Source organism: Poeciliopsis prolifica, unplaced genomic scaffold (genome assembly GCF_027474105.1).
Source record: "Poeciliopsis prolifica strain line A6 unplaced genomic scaffold, Auburn_PproV2 SCAFFOLD021, whole genome shotgun sequence".
Lineage (NCBI taxonomy): Eukaryota > Metazoa > Chordata > Actinopteri > Cyprinodontiformes > Poeciliidae > Poeciliopsis > Poeciliopsis prolifica.
The window spans coordinates 439,502-459,726 of NW_026562396.1; the positions used below are offsets into that span (position 1 = coordinate 439,502).

General features: G+C 38.7%; 1 protein-coding gene across 1 annotated transcript in view; it reads left to right on the forward strand.

Annotated features, from left to right (window-relative positions):
- The window catches only part of fam189a1 (family with sequence similarity 189 member A1), an 81,990-nt gene that overhangs the window by 17,587 nt on the left and 44,178 nt on the right, over positions 1-20,225 (forward strand). The window contains exon 2 of the mRNA XM_055045162.1: positions 17,543-17,599. Within this exon, the coding sequence (XP_054901137.1) occupies positions 17,543-17,599 (57 nt within the window). The remainder of the gene's footprint in view (positions 1-17,542; positions 17,600-20,225) is intronic.

Sequence of the window (20,225 nt, forward strand, 5' to 3'; positions counted from 1 at the left end):
TACAGTCAAAATAAAAGTAACAAAGTAAATTTATTCATCTGTGTTTATAAATTAGAGGTGTTCTTTATATTAAATCCTACCAAATTCAATTTGTTTGCAGACATATGATGCTAAATTGGTGTTATAAAGGAGGAAATCTCTGCAGGTGTAATTACCCAATAAAACTATGCACTGCTTCCTCTACTTTATCATAACAGTTGTGTCGCGGGGCTGAGTTTTGTGTTTATTTATTCTTAAGTCTTGAGTTTTTTTGTTGTTTTTTTTTAAAAGAAACCCACCAAATATATTTTAAACTGTCACCTTTGTAAACTAAGGCCACAGTTGCTTCATTCAGCCGCTGCAGCAGTTTGCATTGTTGACTAAAACTTGATTTTCAGTTGAAAAGTTTGTTTCTGTCGCGCATCACTTGCTCTGGATCGACCCACAATGATTCTGGCTATGCTGTGAAATCTCTCCGGTCCTGTGGTTAGCCTCCAGTGAACCAGTGATTCTGTTCTTCTGACGCAGTCGGCCGTGACGTTCTGTGCAGACATGTAAGAAACATTTAATCCTACGGTTCTCTTGCAGATCACGACCACATGCGTCTAAGGAAGGATGATTGGTTGGTTTGCTCTCTGGATGGGTGACTGAGGGGGCGACAGAAAATATGGGTTCGCTTAGAAGTCAGAGATGTGAAGCAGGAGAAATGAATTTATTATTATTATTATTATTATTATTATTATTATTATTATTATTTTCAGAGTGATTATGTATCGGCTCATGTTTGTCCAAACATAAAAAGTTCACTGCAGTGTTCACTTGTTACTTTTACACCAGCAGAAACATTTAAAATCTGTTCCTCTGTCAGATAAGTGTTAATGAGGAGACTCCAGGCAGCAAACATGACTTCCTCTCAAACCCATTGTCTTCTCGTGGCATCGATTTCTTCAAATCCAAAGTTCTGCTCTCACAGGAGCCGCGGCTGCTCCGTTTTAATCCTGTTAACTCTGAGGAGGACGTCTGTGCTGTTTTTTTTTTTTTTTTTTTTTGAGGGTCTGACATATCAACGTGATTACAGATTATGGTTCCCAGTTTTCCTGCCTCGGATCAGCAGAGTTTTCAGAGGTTTTAGGTTTCCTCACGCATTTCGCATCCTTTTCTGCTCAGTGTGGAAGCAATCAATATCTACTGATCTGGCATGTAATCACAGACTGCTGCTCTGATGAGGTCTCATCCTGTTTCAGCCGTGCTCTTTAGAGGTGTGTTAAATTGCATGATAACACTGTATTTACTGTCGGCTTGCAGAGTTTGTGATCGGCAGCGTTGGTAATCTTCAGCAAATGTTAAGTCAGCGTTTCTGCTCATCGATATTTGAGCTTTCGGTGATGAAACGATGAATGCACTCTGTGGATTACTGTGGCTACACAAAGCCAAGTGTGCCCAGAGGGCCTCTTCATAATATTCTTGGGCGTTGCTGCATAATTATCACTGTAGTACGATGGTTAGCTGTTTGAATTGCTGCTCATACACACAGTATGTTCTCTCTAATTGATGTTTCTGGGAAAGCTGCTATTTTAAATGTTCACATACCAACTTGTCCTGTGTCATTAGTGTTAGCAAAACAGCCTAAATAACACATTAAACATGATTAAAGGTTTGGTTTTTTTTGCATTGGTTAGATGGCAGTGGTTTCATATTAAGGTTTTCTGCTTAAATATAATTGCAGGGTATTGTTCAGATTTTCCTGTTCCGGAGATAAAACAAACCAACACCATCTGCAATAATAGAGTCAAATCACACCTTTAGTTCTTTATGTTTCCTCTTTGTGATCCCACTTTCTGGTCTGATTCATTGAAATTGGACTTCACTCTTTATATGCAGAACAGCTGAATCTGCAATGGTTTGTGTGACAGTACACTGTGAATTTAGATCTGTGATGCACCACTTTGCAAAGATCTGCACTGACATCCTAATCTTAATTGTCACACAGTGACATATCGGTTCAAATGAATAATTTAATTTATGAAGTAAAGCAAAAAGGAAATTGTGGAATTAGGAAGCAAAGTTAATTTCTAAAGCATCCTTAAAGAGTGAGCTGGTATTACTTAGGTGATGTATAAAAACACCACACCACAAAAACTGAAAATGTAAACTGTCTTTTTTTTTTCTCTCTCGTTTATAACAGTTTTTATCAAAGCTGTACAGAAAACCTGCAAAATATTTTTGCAATGGTGTGAAGGTAGAATCAGCCCGGCACAATGAGAAATTATCTTCATCTCCGCACGCAAGCTCATTTTATCTGCTGACATTTCAGATTTTTTTTTCTGTTTTTTTTTTTCTAACACTGCACAGCAAGGTTTTATTAGGAAGACATGTTGCTGTATTGGCTTGTTCATGGTTCAGTGATCAGCAGAAAGGTTGATTACAATGCTCGACTGGTCTGAGAGGGTTTGATGGATGTTTTGGTGCGATAAATGGTGTAGATTTGAACAGAACTCAGTCACTCTTCTGCTTCACAGGTGAAAACTGATGTTTTTATTATTATTATTATGCCCACATCTGTCAAAGAGTGAATGTGAGGGTTTGATAAGTTAAAAGACAGCTGGCCTTTATAGCTGTGGTTTTATTGCTGATGAGCAAAGGCAGTGAGGGGTGAGCCGGGTGCTGCTGCATGTCTCTTCCTCTCTCTTCAAACCCAGTGTAAGGTCATTTCACATGAACCGCTCTCATTGCAGGATACGGCGCCCAACTGATATGTAAGTGAGAACATTACCCGGAAACTGGCTGGTGAGGAGTTCAGGCCAAAACAGAGACTGGCGTAGAAATGAATCGGCCGCCGGCTCGGATGTGGCGTAAACGCTCCAGCTGATCCAGCTGATGTCTATATGAGCGAAGTCAGAGGCACTCGGTGACGACGGATGAGTGTTTTCCCAATTGATCTGAAAATCACTGCAGGTTTTCCTTTTACAATATACCACACATAAAGGCCTGGTGAACTGATTAAAGCACACTCAGTGTTGGCTGTAAATTCTGCAGCCTTAATTAAAAGCCTCACAAACCAGCAGATGCCAGCCGCCTCCATTATGTCACCACCATTTTGTTGTCTTCACTCTGCGGTGGGAATATGGTGCTTAGAAATAGAAGCATCTGAATCCGTCCTCTAATTGTCACCCGACTTCTCTCTTCCGGCTAAACTTTCGGCTTCCACCGCCCGGTTCAGTCAGACGGAGGTGACTTGTCAGGAACTCATCCGTTTCAGGGAGTTTTGTCGTTGTGGTTTAGAAATTAGAAGGAACCTCAGCTTGTGGTTGCAGTCATTCTCAGACAATCACCCGTGAGCCACACGGGTGATTATTTCCTATCAGAGGACTTTTAGTTGTGTTTTTTAGCCTCCTTCTCCTGGATGACAGTTCAGTGTTTTTTTGTTTGTCCGTTTACTGTAATGATGTGCAGAGATTCAGGGCTATAAAGAGATTTTCCCAGGAGAGCTCTCAGAATAGAAGCAAAGGGTTTGATGAGATAATCATATTTAGATATAAAGTGATTTCCACTACAGTTTGTTTTTAGTTTTGAAGCCTTAAAAGCAATCCTCTTTAGAAGATATAGTAAATGAATGGATCGGTACAAATAGGCTGTGACTGTCCTTCTGCAACAGAAGGCAAATATTAACTTAATATCCTAATTCTCTAGTCGAGTGTATCTTAAGGTATTGAACAGTACAATAATCAGCAATATTTGAGTTTTTGAAACAACAAGCAAGAAGAAATTAGTATTTTCATGTCCATTATTACTGTTAAGTAAAAGCTCAAATTCCACAATTACTGAGAAACATGTTGTTGCACTTTTTTTGGAATTATTTTAATATTTTATTAAATTTTGATTTCTATAAATCTAATTTAACATAAAGTTAATTTCATCTTACTGTCTCCCTGCTTTTAATGGTTTCCTGCAAAGTTTTATTTATTTTTGTATTCGCAAATGTGATTTCTGCTTCCATATGTCAAGTTAACAAATGTTCGGAGAAAAACAGTTCTATTTTTTCTTTTCTTTTTAATCTTATACTGAGTTTATCACCTCATTGTCAAATATTGGAGCCATGTGTGAACTTTATCTATTTACATTCATTTTCACAGGTGGTGGTTCAACACAAGTTGAGGGGATGTTCGCATATCTTATGCTGCAGACATGTGAAAGAGCCGAGATGAGGTTTATGTTTAACAATTTTAAAGCTTAAATTCCATTGCTGGGAACCCAATGAAGGCTGAAGCTTTTTAATATGTATCTTGCAAAAAAAAAAAAAAAAAACATTTGATTATTTCCTATCTTAAAATAAATCGTGCACTTTCAAGAATATTTATGCGTTATGAACATAGGTAACTCTGACCGGGTGTAGCTAATGGCTGGATGTTTGGATAGTTTTCTAAAACTGAAACAAATTTAAAACTAAAACACTAAATAACCTTTTAATAAAATTTATTATAGAAAACATAGCTGGGGAATTAGTGAAGCGAATATTCATATTGGACATATTTTTAAAAGTTTTAAATAATGCTGATTGGGTAGTAATGTGTTACAAATGAATGCTAAACATTTTCCATCCACCAGTTTGAAATAAACTGGTGGATGGACCAGGCTGTGGACCAGGCAACACATTTACCCACCTGAGTAGAACTTAACTTCTCATGCCCTCAAACTGAGTCCCACTCTCACTGTGTGTTTGCTGGTCTTTCCTGCCAAATCCAGTTGACTGGAAGCCTGACTCAGCTGCTGCAGCTGCATCCTCGGTGGATTTTGCGCCTTGTTTTTGAGCCACACGGCTGATTACAATCAGAAGTGCCAAACAGCTGAGGCTTAAGTTTGGATCTCTTTTCTTTTTGTCCTCGTCTCATACAATATTTCTCACACATAAACATTGCTACGATGAGAATTGGTGGTAAAGTCGGTGTCAGGTCTTTCTTAACTAAATCTTATACCACATAATTCATGTGGAAACAAAATAAGTTGCCTACAGCACACACTAAATGTTGGACTGCCTTGAGAAGAGAGGCTTTTCACATCAAGCATGACCCTTAGCGCATCTGAAAACCTGAAAGCGATTATTCGCCTGCTTTCTCTTTTTTCATATTCCGTGTCCATGTGTTGCCAATTCAGCTAAACAGGAAATTGCAATCCAAATGTGTCTGAAGGTTTGTTTGCACGTGCATACTAGATAAGGCTTTTGAAGTGCAATGGTGATCTCTGTTCAGAGAAGTGCAAATTCACAAAGCAGCATTACTTTCTTTACCTTCTTTCTTTTGTTCTTTGCTCATTTAGATCCAGTCTGATCTGCTATTCTCTCTCTCCAATCCCCAGAAACACAAGTGCCTTGCCAGTGTCTTATATCTCACATCTAGTGATGGGTCCGGCAGCACCGATGCGTCGGTGCATGCCTTAAGCCCTTACATAGAGCCCCGTGTTGGTGCGCATGTTGCTTTCAGCAAGTCAGGTAGAGGAACTGTTTCGAAATGGCACAGGCACACCAAACTGCATTTCTAAGGAAGTGAATCTGTCATCAGGATGCATTTGCCAAAATAATTTTTGATCTTTTACGGTACACCATCAACATGGAGCAGCCTCACGGCAAATGAAATGTTTCGTAGATTTGTTCCATTTTGATCTTACATAAAAAAATAAGGTGTTGCTTATCACGTCGTTGTTGTTTCATCCGGCTCTTTTCAGTTTCTAGTTGATCTATCTGAATCCAAATTCAGCTGAAATTGACTGTTATTTTACTTTCATATTATGTTCTGCAGGTTAAATGTTGCAGATGTTTGACAGAACTGTCTTATTTAAATAAATCCACCTCCTCAGTACAGTTTTGCTGTGGGTCGAAACGCTTCGTGACGCCTCATTTACCCATCACTACTCACATCACTTCATAAACAAACAATCCAGAGACTGAGTCGACAAACTCAATCTGTTTCTTCACCATATGAACACTTTTCCACATTTCCTCTCTCAGGTGACCCTCGTTACACTCAGGCGCCTCTAATTCCTTTTCTCCATATTTTCCTCAAGAAACATTGTCAAAACAATAGACTGTTGGAGAAACATAGACTAATGTTGAATGCCATGTTTAATTACTTGTGCTTCCAAATGGCTCAGTTTGCTCATTGAGTATGACCTCGTGTCTTGTTGATGTTTGACTCTGGCTTTAATTGAAATGTTTGATGTGACTCTTCAACACACTGGAAATGTGTGTAGAAAGAATCTGTAAACATTCATTTAAAGGATTTCACACTCAAATTCATTAGCACAGAAGTAAACATTAAATAAAAAGATCAGAAGCCTTTCCTCAGCTGATAGAAATAATAGTCGTTTCATACGTTTAAACGTCACAGGAACTCCAAACTCTTCTTGTCATTGCTTTGCAGTCTGGATTGTCAGTTTGTTTTATATTTGAGTTCAGTATGTGATCCATAAGCACTTTGTGTTATCATGGCTCTGCATGCAAAGTGGCTTTGAAATGAACTCTGATTGATAGAAAGGAGTTTGTGTATGCTGCTCCAGCGCAGGGAGGACATGAAGAGCATTTTGTCAAGTTCACTCAGAAGTTACTTACAGGTCTGTTCTGATGAGCACTGCATCCTCCCATCAAAGTGATTCAGGTCTGACATCCACAGACGTGGGTTTGTGCAGAATGTGGCTTAGGAAGAAATGGCTCTTTATCATCTGTGGGAAAGTGCTAACAAATCAAACAAAGTAAGCGTTTAAATCAAGATTTGATTAGCTAACTTTTTGATAGTATCGTATTCAGTGCTATAAAAAAACAACAACAAACGTTTGAGTGCTTTTTTGTCACACTAGAATGTTTCAGATAATCAAGAAACTTTAATATACTGGGCTTTGGCTCTGTGTTTCTTTTATTTTGAAATATTTTGCTTCTTGCAACTTTATTATATCATTGATGTGATTTTAATTTTTTTAATTTTTTAGGTTGGTTTTAACAATTGCCACATGAAGTCACCTTTTTAAAAACTTTGCTTATCAAAGCAGTGATAACAAACATACCAGCATCTTCAAAATATGGAGTTAAACCCATTTGAGAGGCTGTGACATCACCTTAAACTAGTCATTAATGTTTTAAAATCACTCCAATGAGCCTGAATTGAAACTATTCTGCAAAGAAAAGTGAATCAACCAGAGTCATCTTAGAACATGTACACATGTAGCTGGCTCTTGACATCAGTTTAAAAGATAAAATTGTGTCTGGGACTCTTCTCGGAAATGTTTTCATCCACAGAAACCAGAATAAATATGTCTCTGATTGTTGTTGCAAACATGCTAAATTGTCAGCCCATCAGAATCCTTCAAAACAACCAGGACAGCCAGCAATTCATCCAGATTTGCTCTAAAATCGACGACAGCAACGTTGAAAGAAATTGCGCCTCTTTATTGGGAGGGAGAGTCGTTGTAACAGCTGACCTCCAATCATCTTTCTCCTTTGCTCTTCAATACATTGGAGCCGTTTATGAAAACAGATAAGCAAAAAGTGTCTGAACCAATGTAAAAATCAGCTCCTCCCTGACAGTCAATTTTCTTCCACTGCATGGCCCACCCAGTAACAATAGTCACTCTGTGACATTGGTACTGCATCATTCGTTACAGATCGCGATGCATTGGACACTAAAACTTTTCGGATGTACAAAATTCAAACACAAACACAGGATTTTCTCAAATCTCCACTTTGGTCCTAATTTCATGAACAGTTCTGTGTGAATGAAAAGCCAAACATATAAAGATGTTTTTTTTGTTTTTCTTTTTGGCTTTATTTATTATTCAACTAAGTGTGGCTCAAAAAGTTATTATTATCGATTTCAATACTTGTTTTTTTATAGTAAATGAAACCATCGCGTTTTCTTAATTATATGAAAAAAAATAGATCTGAATCATTTAAGCATGTCAAAAAAGAAACGAGAAGAAGCACTTTAATACTTTTTTGATCCCTTTCAGATTTATCTGGATGCAAGAACTGGAAAGACACAGATGAATTTCCCACATTAAGTCTAATAAAGTTGTCTGACTGACGGAGGAAGCCGGTTGCCTGGGAGCTCCAGTCCTGTGTCTTGCTGCTCTAATGAACCACACAGTGAATGATTAGAACAACAGATCTTTCCCCTCTGGTATGTGTTTGTTTAGTTGAGTGATTCATATTCAGCATCATGTTCTCGTCTCATGGATTAAGCGGAGACAGCAAAAAAAAATCTCTGCGTGGAGGGAGAAAGGGCGGCCAAGAGGACACGCCTCCAAGACACCGGCAACGTCCAATGAGCTGTTGTTCCTCTGTTTCTATGGCTACGGTGCTGCGGTGATGATATTCTTGTTGGCGGGTGGGACGGGGGGCAGGAAGGAGAAGCACGTGGTCGATGTGGACAAAAGGGAATACTATAGAGAGTGGATTCAGGAGAGAAAATCAAGGGAGGAGAACTCCTGACGACGAGCTCGAGGAGTCAAAGTGTGTTAGCGTTTGCCGTCGGGCGCCTCAGCTTTAGAGGCAGCAGTGGACGCACTCTGCGGTGCTGTATACGGCATCGTCATAGTCGAATGCCTCGAAATGCCTTCAGAGGGCTTTACAAGCTCTGTGTGACACAAGTGTACCTCCATAACTGGGTCGACAATTACAGATACTTTGTGCGCTGATCTTTCACAGTCAGAAAAGGTTGCTTGAAAGGTACAACTTAAATTATCACAAAAAACACTAAGAGTTCATCTCCCCTGATGCTGCAGCTGACCTTCAGTTCTTTTTCATTGTAGGACAAATGCACTTAATGCAAGAAGAAAGAAACGTTCTTTAAGGTGAAACGCTAAATGAGTTCTTTTTTTATTTGCTTTCCGGGATTTTAAAACTAGACACAGTACTACTTTTGCATTAGAAGACATTTACTGCCTCACTGGTAAGGCAAAGTTGTATTATGACGTAAAGTGTAAATCCTCTGCTGCAAAAACATAAGGGCTGATTTAGTAGGCGAACAGTGGGAAGAGTCTGAGCATTTTGTTCCTGACCAGAAGGAGAGGAAGAAGAGGAGGAGGAGGCTGGAAGAGTGAGAACCATCAAGTCCAGTAGTTAGCTGCTCTGTGCTTCACTACAGATGTGCTTGAATGTCACAACATCAGCAAGGTAATGTGGTTAATTTATAGAGTTCAGAGTTTTTAGAGAAAAAGACAAATAAAAATTCAAAAGACTGAAAGAAAAAAAAGACTGACACTCTACATTCACTTGTTGCTTGCTGTTCAGGCTTCTTTCTTTTCCTCCTTTATTTCATTTCAGAGCAGAGTAGTTTACTATAAACCTTCACTAACGCCTGTGCCTACAATCAGAAGCACACAAGACACAAAGCTGTGCATGCTTGGCAGCACATGTATGCAAGAGCAGATAAGAAAAAGAAGAGCTTAGAGATGGTTGAGCAGAATCCACTGGATTCTGTTGTTGGACAGGAAGGAAAAACAAAAGATAAAAAAAGATTGAGGAAGTGAGTGAGGGTCAGGTGATGCTGTGTGTGTGTGGGTGTGTGTGTGTGTTTGCATTTTCTCCGTTCTTGGTTCAGCGTCAGGTCCCGCTGTGCAGTTATGAGGTTTTCCACGGCCCGTTTGCGTTTGCGTGTGATGATCTTGACGGATTCTCGTATAATCTACCACGAAGCTTGTCTGAATCGACAAACCAGTAAAGGTTCCAGCGCTCCACTTGGTGCAGCAACTGATGGAAAATCATTAAGGATCCTGGCAAACAGCCAATTGCCAGTTACCACAGCAACCGGGCCAGCTCCATCCATCTTTTGCGTTGACGAGGTTTTGTGAAAACTTACTTTTTTTTTTTTAAACCCCACTTTCAATAATGAACTCTGTGATTGGCATAAATGAATGAGAATGGCTGAAGGCAGTCCAACTAGTCTGAATCTACAGCAATGCTGCCTTATAATAACAACATGACGGCGTTTTGGGTGTAAACGTGTTTATTCGCTCTTTTGGGGATTACAGAGCAAACAGAAATCAAAATGAAAACAAATATCAAGTCTTAACATAAAACTAAGGGAAAGGCTCTCATATTCTGTGCCGACTTTAAAGAGATTTGAGGCAAACATGGAGAAAACTTACACTTACCTGACTCAGAGGGGAGGAGTCAGTTTTAGAAAACATTGCTTAGATCTTACTATTTTATACACAAAAAGGAGAAAAAATGTCTGCGATGCAAAATGCAAATAGAACTGGAGAGAAAATCTTGAATCAAACTCTAAATGTATTCTCAGAAGCAAAGAGAAATGTTTGTAACCAGCTAAAAGCTCACTTGCATCCTCTGAATATGGTACATAAATGCACAAAAGTAGACCTATAACTTCATCCTGAAACTGTAACTATGTTTAGCAAGACATAGAAACTGCATCACGTAACAAATTGCCTTGTTAAAAAAAAAAAAAAAAAAGAGAACAATGTACTAGTCATATGAAAATATATTTCTAAACCCATGACCAACTCAACAAACAGATAAATCAGGGAATGCTATAAAAAATGTAATGGCTTTGAGCTTGGATTTAAAAAAAGAAGTTGCTGACGAGGCCTGTTGCTTTTCCTCAGGCAGGAAAAACTTATCTCAAAAGCTTTTTCCCAGAGTCTTCAACTGAAAGCCTGAAAACGATAAAGTCCCTGTTTGAGGATCTCAGGCTGTAGGCCTCCTTATAGGAGGATTGGAGATCTGACAAATGCTGAGGAGTTAAACTGCGTAATGCTTGTAGGTAGTTAAAGGAGGAAGGAAACTCTCTGAAGAAGCCCAGCAAACCTGGGAGAAACTGGGACGATACGCTGAAACTGAGGTGTTCATTCTGCCGGTTCAAAAACTGAGTCACAATCTAATAAAATGAGAATAAAGAATGTTGTTCAGTAGCGAAAATTATTATTTGTTTTTATATTGACACTTATTTTAGGTTGATTTCTTCCATACCATTGGGGAAATCAGTGAATACAGTGTAATGCACAATGACTGCTTGAGTATATTTACTTGTCGGTAGGAGACTTCAATGATAACAGAACCGGTAAAAGAAGGGAGACCTAACATATACAAAATTTAAGGATGAGGGTGCAATTATTTTGAAGAAATGGTATTGTGTAAAATGACTTTTTGAGTTTTACATCATGTTATTGTTGTTGTGACGATGTGCTCAGGATGTCAGCGAGAGCAGGAGCTTCTTAGAACCAGAGCGGCAGAGGGCCAAATTACAAAGTCAAACATCTTTTAGTCAAGTCATGTTTGATATATCCAGCATTTTTATATCAACTTTATGTTTTGATGGTTTTTTGGCACTATGTGCCTGGAAAATAGATAAACAGTCTTCATAATTTGTTTAAAACATTTTACCTTTACATACATTTGAATTGTTTAAAACTAATAAACATGTTTTTTTTTTTTTTAGCAAGCTCGTTCCGAAAGCGACAAAAAAGCCATAAGTTTAAAACTCTACAACATCAGGAAAAAGTCTGAAATAGGTTTTTATCTGGGCTTGAGCTGAATTTGCTGCGGCTATTGTGGACTTTTCTTTTCTTTTCTCTTTTTTTTTGTTCTTCCATTGAGGATTTAGCCGGATTCAGTGCTCGTATGAACTCTGACATTTATCCTTGAAAAGGAATTATAGTTGCTTGTGTTTTGAAATCTTTTATTTGTTGTTGTCTGAAGATGATGTATCTCCTTCCCATTCTGTGTTTTACCATCTTTCTTTGATAGCAGTGGTACTGGTTCCTCTGATCCAGTCCTGTAATCTTTATCTCCCATTTCTGTTTGCTGCTCTCATTACATGTCGTTCTTCTGAAACTGGTGTACAGAGCGTATCAGAAACAGAACCAAACTCTCGAATGCTTGATATTGGACTGAAAATGTTCAGAGCTTTCCAGAAAGTAATTGTGTTCATCTCTACATCATCCCAGCTGTCATTCTTACTCTGCTTCAGAAAAGTTTATGGTCTGTTTTAAAATTTTTTAACCCGCTAATTCACACTTATCAAGCTCTACTTTTATTTGTGTAGCTCCAAATTACACAGTGCAAAGATGAGAGAAAGTGATATTTGAACAGTTTAACGAGTAGATTTATCAATGCATTCTGTCACATTATCGATCTTGATGTGACCAAACAGGAAATGAGATCAACACCCCTACTCTAAATAAAATCTTTTTTCTGTTCTAAAAGATTTAAGGTAATGATAAATTATATTTAATTATTCAGACCAGTTTCCCTTGAAACTTTCCTCAGTTATTCTTGTTTTAAAAACCTGCTATTCATCCAAAATCCAAAATCAACTAACACACCTCAGTTCACATCTAATTTGTTTTCTGGCAACAAATCTTATTTGACACATAATCCTATATTGAAAGTTGCAAGCTTCATAATTTTTAATTTACTGTGAAGCAATTACACTCCTCAATGTGGCTGAACTTAAAGCTGCCCTGTGGAGCCATCTGAAACATTTGTCGCTTTCTGCAAGTTGATTTTTGAAAATCGATGTGACTTGTTTATGTTTCCCCCTTTGCTCCAGTTAGGATCATTTGGTTTTCGACGGTTTTGCCAACAGAGCATCACTTAGCACTTAAAGCTGAAGTAATTGTCAGATACATACGTTTTTATGATGACATTACCTTGTTGTAACCAGGTGTAAGTGACTAATTCTGCCAACTACTGAATGTTAATCCTATCCTGGGAGCAGCCAAGAGGAAAAGCCCCCAGTGACTGACAGCAAGCAGAGCTATCTCACGGTTCCTGCTCTCATATTATTTCACTGCTTAGACTACAAGATGCACAAAGACACACATTGTCCTTCACACATGCATACATGGGTGGACAGGTATGCATTGCACAGCGGGGGGTCAGGAAGGAGAGTGTGAGAACAAGAGATGAAGACCTCCACCGTATTTCCGCTGCATAGTTTGGAAAAGTGCAGCCATCGACGGGTGCATATTTTCTGAATGCTTGATTGCACCCTTGATGTCTGTAAAAACATGACATGAGCGAAAGAAACGTGCGAACCTTGTTCATTCATCTTGCAATACATCAACAAGGGATCCTCACATGTCTTCAGCAGATGAAAATCATGTGAAAAGAATTTAGCTTTTAGTTCACAATCTGTGAAATGTCACAATATTTGGGAGTTTTCTGCACCTTCACCTTCTGTTTCAGCCTCGCTGTGGAGGAGAAAAGAGTATCAGTATTTTCATCAGCTCATCTGCAGCAAGAGGGGTTTTTTTCTATATAGCTGCACAATTCCTGAACTGTTCTAACCTGGCACTGTGCAATGTGCTCATATTTCTGTGATGGCACTCACAAAAAAATCATGCACAAATATCTAAAATCCTTTGTTTGTTCACACTGAGACTTCAAAGGAGAGGCTTTGCACTCCTGCCCTCAAGAACCGTTGTCCTGCTACTTTTAGATGGATCTCTGCTTCAGTGCTCAAGAGTGAAATGATCAGCTCCTCTGCAGAACTGTCTCCAGTTTATTCTGTCAGACCAGGGCATAACAACACTGTTATGGAAGACAAAGCGGTTCTTTGGTTGTTTTTGCTTCACACGGCTCAGACACTCTCCTGTATCTTCTTTCATTACTTTGATTATTCCTGCTGATTCCTATATTTATACTGAATGGCATTGTCTTTGATGTTAAAAAAGAAAACCATTATTTTAGGACCAAAACAGAGAGTGAATAAAACTGGCTTATAGAAGCAGTAAAGCAGGGGTGTCGACATCCAGTCCTCGAGGGTCGGCGTCCTGCAACTTATAGACGTGCCTCTGCTGCACCATCCTGAATAGAATAATTAGGTCATTAGCAAGGCTCTGGAGAACTGATCTACACAAGGAGGAAGTAATTAAGCCATTTCATTCCTGTGTTTTGTACCTGTGGCACATTGAAAAACTGCAGGACAGTAGCCCTCGAAGACTGGAGTTTGATACCCCTGCAATAAAGTAATGAAGAGACAGCAGTCAGTGGTTCACCAGCTGGAGCAACTGCTGACTGTCTCTGAGCGTTTACCGTGCTGGACAGCAACAAAATAATTGTTCCCAGTGGACACTGGCATTTACAGACATGCAAGCATCGCTGCAGGCTTGACTGCAGCGGTAAATACATGAGTGACAACGAGGAGTTCATCCAAACAGCCGGAGAATGCTACCAGAAATACTCAAATTTTTTATATTCTATAAATAAAAAAAAAGAATCATATGTAACTATATTAAAATGTTGGTCCTATAACTTTTTACAATCGTCAATTTTTGGCATAACGAGACTTGCTCAACGTGAAGAAAATGTTTATTTTACTGTTTATTTCCATAAATTGTTTGCTGCTTAAAAAAGTAGTTGATATATCTCATTGACATTGGTGTGTAAATGAACATCACATTTATTTTTACAGTAATCAGATTAAACATGCCAAAAAGCATTTTTGGAATAAAACGAAACCAAAACAACTCTTAAAAACTGCTAAATTTGGGTGAAAATCAATCTGATCTGGGTCTGTAATCAGCCAAACACATGAAGGGATACAATAAAAGTACGTCAACACTGAAATTGCTTTTGTTGCTAATAGGGGAAACAACATTATTAGGTTCTTGTGTTTCTGTTCCTATAAGGAAGTGGTTTAAAACCCAGCAGACAATGAAGCAGACTTTTCTGGATTGAACATTCCTGCTGCTATCTAACCTTTTTTGAGCCTCAGATGATAACATTGGCAGCCCATTTGCCATGTCTTGTGAGTATCAAGGTGAATGAAGTAGTGAGAGATAGTCTGAAAATGGAACAAGATGGAACGGAAAAGTGAAACAAGCAGTCTGGGTATAGACCGAAGTGGAAGGGAGTGTGTAAGTGCCGACAGTGTGAGTGCCGAGGAGAATAAGAAGCACACAGATGGACTGCGATACAGGAAGAAATTGGAACGGCGAAGGTAGCGAGATTCGAGGACAGACGGCAGACCTAAAGAGTGCAAGTGGAGAGGAGAAAGAAGCAGTGCATGATGGATAGAAATGGGCAGTTTGGTGATGTTTAATGGAGGGTGAAGGAGGGTGAAAGGCAGAGGGAGACCACAGCGAAACCAGAGCCTCGGGCTACGGCTACCCTTTGTTCACCTACATTTTGATGATACGCAAATTCACACCTCCAGTTGAGCAGGCTGTGAAAATTCAAGTCTACACCTTAGCTCAATTGGATTTGAATATGACACCTTGAATTCAAACAGATGGAAGTAGAAGATACAGAAACAGACATCTCAACACAATTATTTCAGGAAACACCTGAAGCTTCGATGTTCCAGGTGGATGGAGAATCTGAAAGCATGTTGGGGCTGATGGAGAAACCTGCAGCAGCAATCAGTCTGTTGAAGTCATTTGGATACAAACAACATCCTGAATTATTCATGTATTTCAATGCAGTTTGGAGGAAAACTCACCTCACAGTGTGAAAGTATCACAGGTGAAAAAGTACATTTGGTTGCAATGCAACAATAATGCAACAATAATGCTTTTTATTCAGCCTACTCAAAGGACCGGTTTGTTTTCAGCTCCTCTGAAATATTTTGGAAGGATTTGTAAAACGTCGTCCTATTTGTCACCTCCAAAGTGGCACAAGTCAGAGGCGCTGATGTCACATTTATGAAGGAGCAGGCAGAGCGTCTTTTCAGAGACATTTCTTCAGGTAACCCAGATAGATAATGTGATTGGTGTCCTCAGATTATTTTGACCACCCTATAGAACCCAGAACAAAAGCATCTGCTTTCTGTTTTGACATTTTGTTCTCCCACCTAAAAACACATCTAACTAATAAGCAGGATGAATGTTCCTTTGTGGTTTGTGGTGACAGATTTTGGTTTTCTTGGAGATTTCTCCGTTAGAAAATAACCCGAACCATTAGAAGACGCTACAAGCTAGCAAACACAACTGAATGCCATAAAATGCCTCGTATTTATTTTAGTATTTTGGCTTAGGGTTTAGGTTTAGGTTTTTTGTATACATTGTCCTACATGGCTTATAAAACAATTATCTATTCACACAGCTCTTGCAAGGAAAACAACCAATTCAGTAAAATTGAAAATATTTCCCCAAGCAGTGAAATTAAGTAATTTAGGAAACTTTTATTCAACCTATCAGTCCTTTCTTAGATAAATAGACAACTACTCTTAATATGCAGATAATATTTTCAATTGCAATGATGTTTTAGAATATTTTATCAATAATAATTGCGATAGTCTGGCATTTTTTCCTGCGTTGTTGATCTATATTGGATCTAACTCCGTCTCATCTCGATGTCATTGAACGTTTCTAAAAATAGATGGATTAAATCCTCCTCTTCCTCACCGACTTGGGCTCCGCTCAGAGAACTCCGCGGCTTCATTTGCACTACGTCACCCCTGTCAGCAAATAAAAGCACATTTAAATTAAAACCAGGACATCTTAAAGACGTGGTTCAACAAACTATTGAGTGCTAACAGCCTTTCCAGCCCATTTCAATTACCGGAAGCAGCCTAATGAAATGGCACTGTACTGGGATGTGTGGGTGGTAAATCACTCGTAAGAAGCTACAGGCTACATTTATTATTCTTCAGAGGCATCACATCTTCTGCATTATTAGTTGGTAAGCAGCACAGGGAAACTGAAAGAAAAACAATCAGTGATCCTGCAAAGAAAATCATATATTTCACATAAAAGATTGGTTAAAAATAAGATAGACATGAACAGAATTAAATGATTTAGTACATGATTTAACACGTCAAACTTGTCTGCAGTGCTATGTTAGGTTTGAGAAAATGTTGAATTTGTACAGAGCCTGAATCAATAATCAATAAAGTGTAGTTGACTTTTTGTTTAACCGGTCTGTATCGTTTATGCACTGGTATTCTTAATATAGATGCATAGAGTGTCATAGAGTTACACATTATAGCTAGACTGCTTGGCTGTAGCTTTTCTCCAGGGTTTTCCTCCTTGCTTTCCTCTTCAGGAGGCTGAAGAGGAAAGCTAAAAGCCTGTTTTGTTACGTCGCCTCATATAAGGAAGTACATGCTGTTACATTTTATTGCAGGTTTTTATCAGCATCAGAATTTGTCCCTTATGTGTCATAAGAGATTTGGCTTACCTATTCACATAATTTTTGTTCAGGAAGTTCTTTTATCAGACTACCAAATGAACAGTTTAATGTCAGTCATTGATTGGTGAGTCACAACAGGACAAGTTGTGGCATCAACACAACTTTGTGACTGTTTATGCTTTTGCGTTGCATTCCCTGCAGTAGCTCTGTTGAACATCGCTGATGACAAAATATCTATACAGAAATAATAACAGATGAACAAACAGGTTTTCAGAAAGACAGATTCAACAAACCTATAAATGGTCTCTACAAACAAACAAATCAGTTGTTGTTCTCCAACAAAGTTAACTTATGGCTCAAAAATATTCAAGCCCCTGCAAAAATAATGGCCAAGAAAGAGGAACTGATAAACAATTTGTTGCATTTTCCCACTCGTGTCAGCGACGTTTACTGACAGCGTCTGTTTTGTTTTTTCTCTCTCAGGTTTTGCTCTCTGGACTCATCGGAGTGGTGTCATGGAAGAGGCCGCTCTCTCTTGTGGTGAGTGTCCTCTGAACGCCCACACTCAGCTGCTAATCTCACAGCTACGAACAAACCAACAACATTGGAGTGAAATGAAGTCTTTTATTTCACTCCAATGTGAAATTGGAGTGAAATTTCACATTGGATGGTGGGGACTTGGTGTTCCTGGCGCTGGCCGACAAAGCACCACAGCATAGACGAGATTGAATTGACAGAAAAAGTCAAAAGAAGCAGAATGCTGAAATAAGTGTGAGGTTTGGCTAGTGGGAGCCCATATTGCTGATTCTGAGTTTACCAAAGGCTGGGAAACAGATGAAACTTTTTCTTCTTGGTGGAAAACACCAGCTGACATTTTGTTGACACTCAAATAAATCTGGTGCTGTGGCTGCATGTGTCTTCTCAGCCTTGTTGATGGTTGATTTATGACTTAGACCAGAGCTTTAACTTGGGGGTAAATGAAGGTTGGGTCCTATGATCAATTGTGAAAGAAGTTTTCATAGTTTCACGTCCACAAATCTCTGTCAGCTTATTATAAAATGGCAGGTTGGTAAAATGCTTCAAAACTAAATTTCAATTCATAACTCAAAGGTCAGCGCTCAATGGCTTAACAAAGGCTCTCTAAATTACTTCAGCTTTGAGGACTGGAGCACAGAAAGACTTTGAAATGCTTCAAGAAGAAAAGGGAAACATTTTGACTGACAGTTTTGAAAGATAGGCAGAAAGTTTTGACTTCTTGAAAGTAAAATATTCAGTAACTGGGCCGGCTTAGAACTGTCCTCACTAGAACTGCTGTGGAACACATAAAACAGACTTAAATCCAATAAAAGTATCTGCTTCAAATCAACTGCAAGGCGGAGGCTGCTGCGTCTGGAAGATGCAACAAAAAGCAACTTTACACCAAAAAAAAATGAAGAGAAGAGATGTTTGATATTTTAATCAGTGTATTTGGAGGTTTTCTGCAACTGATGATTATTTTGATGTTGTCGATTAATAGTCTGCATTTGTTTCGCACTATGTAGAAGACTCTTGGAAACAAATGCATAATTAATGACCTGTTCAGACCTGTTCTACATTCACATGTAGTAAACTGTATCATAAATAAGTCTTCTTTTGCTCACAAAAAGATTCAGCTTTGATTTCTCTGTTTCTTTTTTTAAGCTGAGATCATGACTTGAGTAGCCCACACTCTACAAACCCCAATCCAATCCTGTTTCATGCTCCTTTAGTACCACAAATAATCTAATATTCCTCCAGTGTAACACACGATCTTACACCCCTCCCCCATCATGCAGGAAACAGCTTGTCTTACTCCCTTAAGTTTTATCACCTTGCATCCCTGCTGCTTTTTCTGCATCGTTTTTCTTCCTGTATGCGTGCATGCGTGTGTGCGTGTGTGTGTGTGTGTGTGTGTGTGTGGTGTGTGTGTGTGTGTGTGTGTGTGTGTGTGTGTGTTTATTCCCTTCCCCCATCTCACACCACCTTCCTGCAACCTCAAACCAAATGAAGACATCAAAATCATTTCAGCTCCTAGAGATCAAAAGCCGTGTCCCACCATTAAAGTGTGTGTACAAACAATGTTCACACTATTAAAAATGTTGAGAAATCTTCTCTTATTCTTCATATCAATGATCTCAGGCTTAATTGCTGCTTTTAAAGGGGTCTTAATATTCCTTCTTGTGTTCACAACTGTCACCCTGAAGCCTCATGTTCGGTCCTGTCAGGCAAGCTTCTGGCCTGAACCCAGTGATGACTGGCAGGTGACTAATATACCGGCTGGACAATTTTAAAAGCTGGCAATGTTGCACCAACCCACCTGCCAACTGTGGGTGGCCGTGCTCTGCATCGTGATTTGCTTAAACTGGTGATCCTCCAGACTGCTTAAGCACGCGTGATAAACATTTGTTTTTCTAAGCTGACTTCTGCAAGCTGGGGCTCTCATAAATGGTCCAGACAATGATCATGTAATCACAACAATATACATTTGAAGCCATTTATTATGAGACAATGATCTTTTGATTGCATGAGTGTAGTAATTAAAGGTTGAAAAGCATAATTATATATATTTTTTTGCATACGTCTACAATGGTTTCATTGTTTCAATGCCAAGTCAATACTCACAGCATATGATTCGTTGTTAGAAAAACTTTCATTATAGTGGTTATTGATCAACATCCGACTGAGGGTCATAAAAACATTTGTGCGTTTCAAAACTTTAGAACAGCGTACATGTAGGATAAAATATAATTTCAGCTAAGCTAAGATGTCCAACAAGCATATTTTGAAGTGTCCAGGATGAGACAGTTAAATGAAGAAGTTATTTACATGCATTGTATAAGAGACAACCTTTATTTCTCACTGTCTGACAGATATTGCATCAGAGAACATGATTCCTGTTTTGTATTTGTTAGGATTACAAATATCATTTTCTTTTTTCTGTAACTTAAACTTTACTTTATGAGCTAAGGGCCTGGACGTTATGTGGCAGAATGTTGTTAGAGATTTTGCTTTACCTTTCAAAGTCAAATGGTTTTGTGCATTTTCTTTGGATTATATAGAAGTTTATTTTTAACCTGAAAAGTGTTGGGTGTTCTTCCCCTTTTACTCATGCAGTAGTTTGCAGAAAGTTTGGTCATAGTTACAGAAC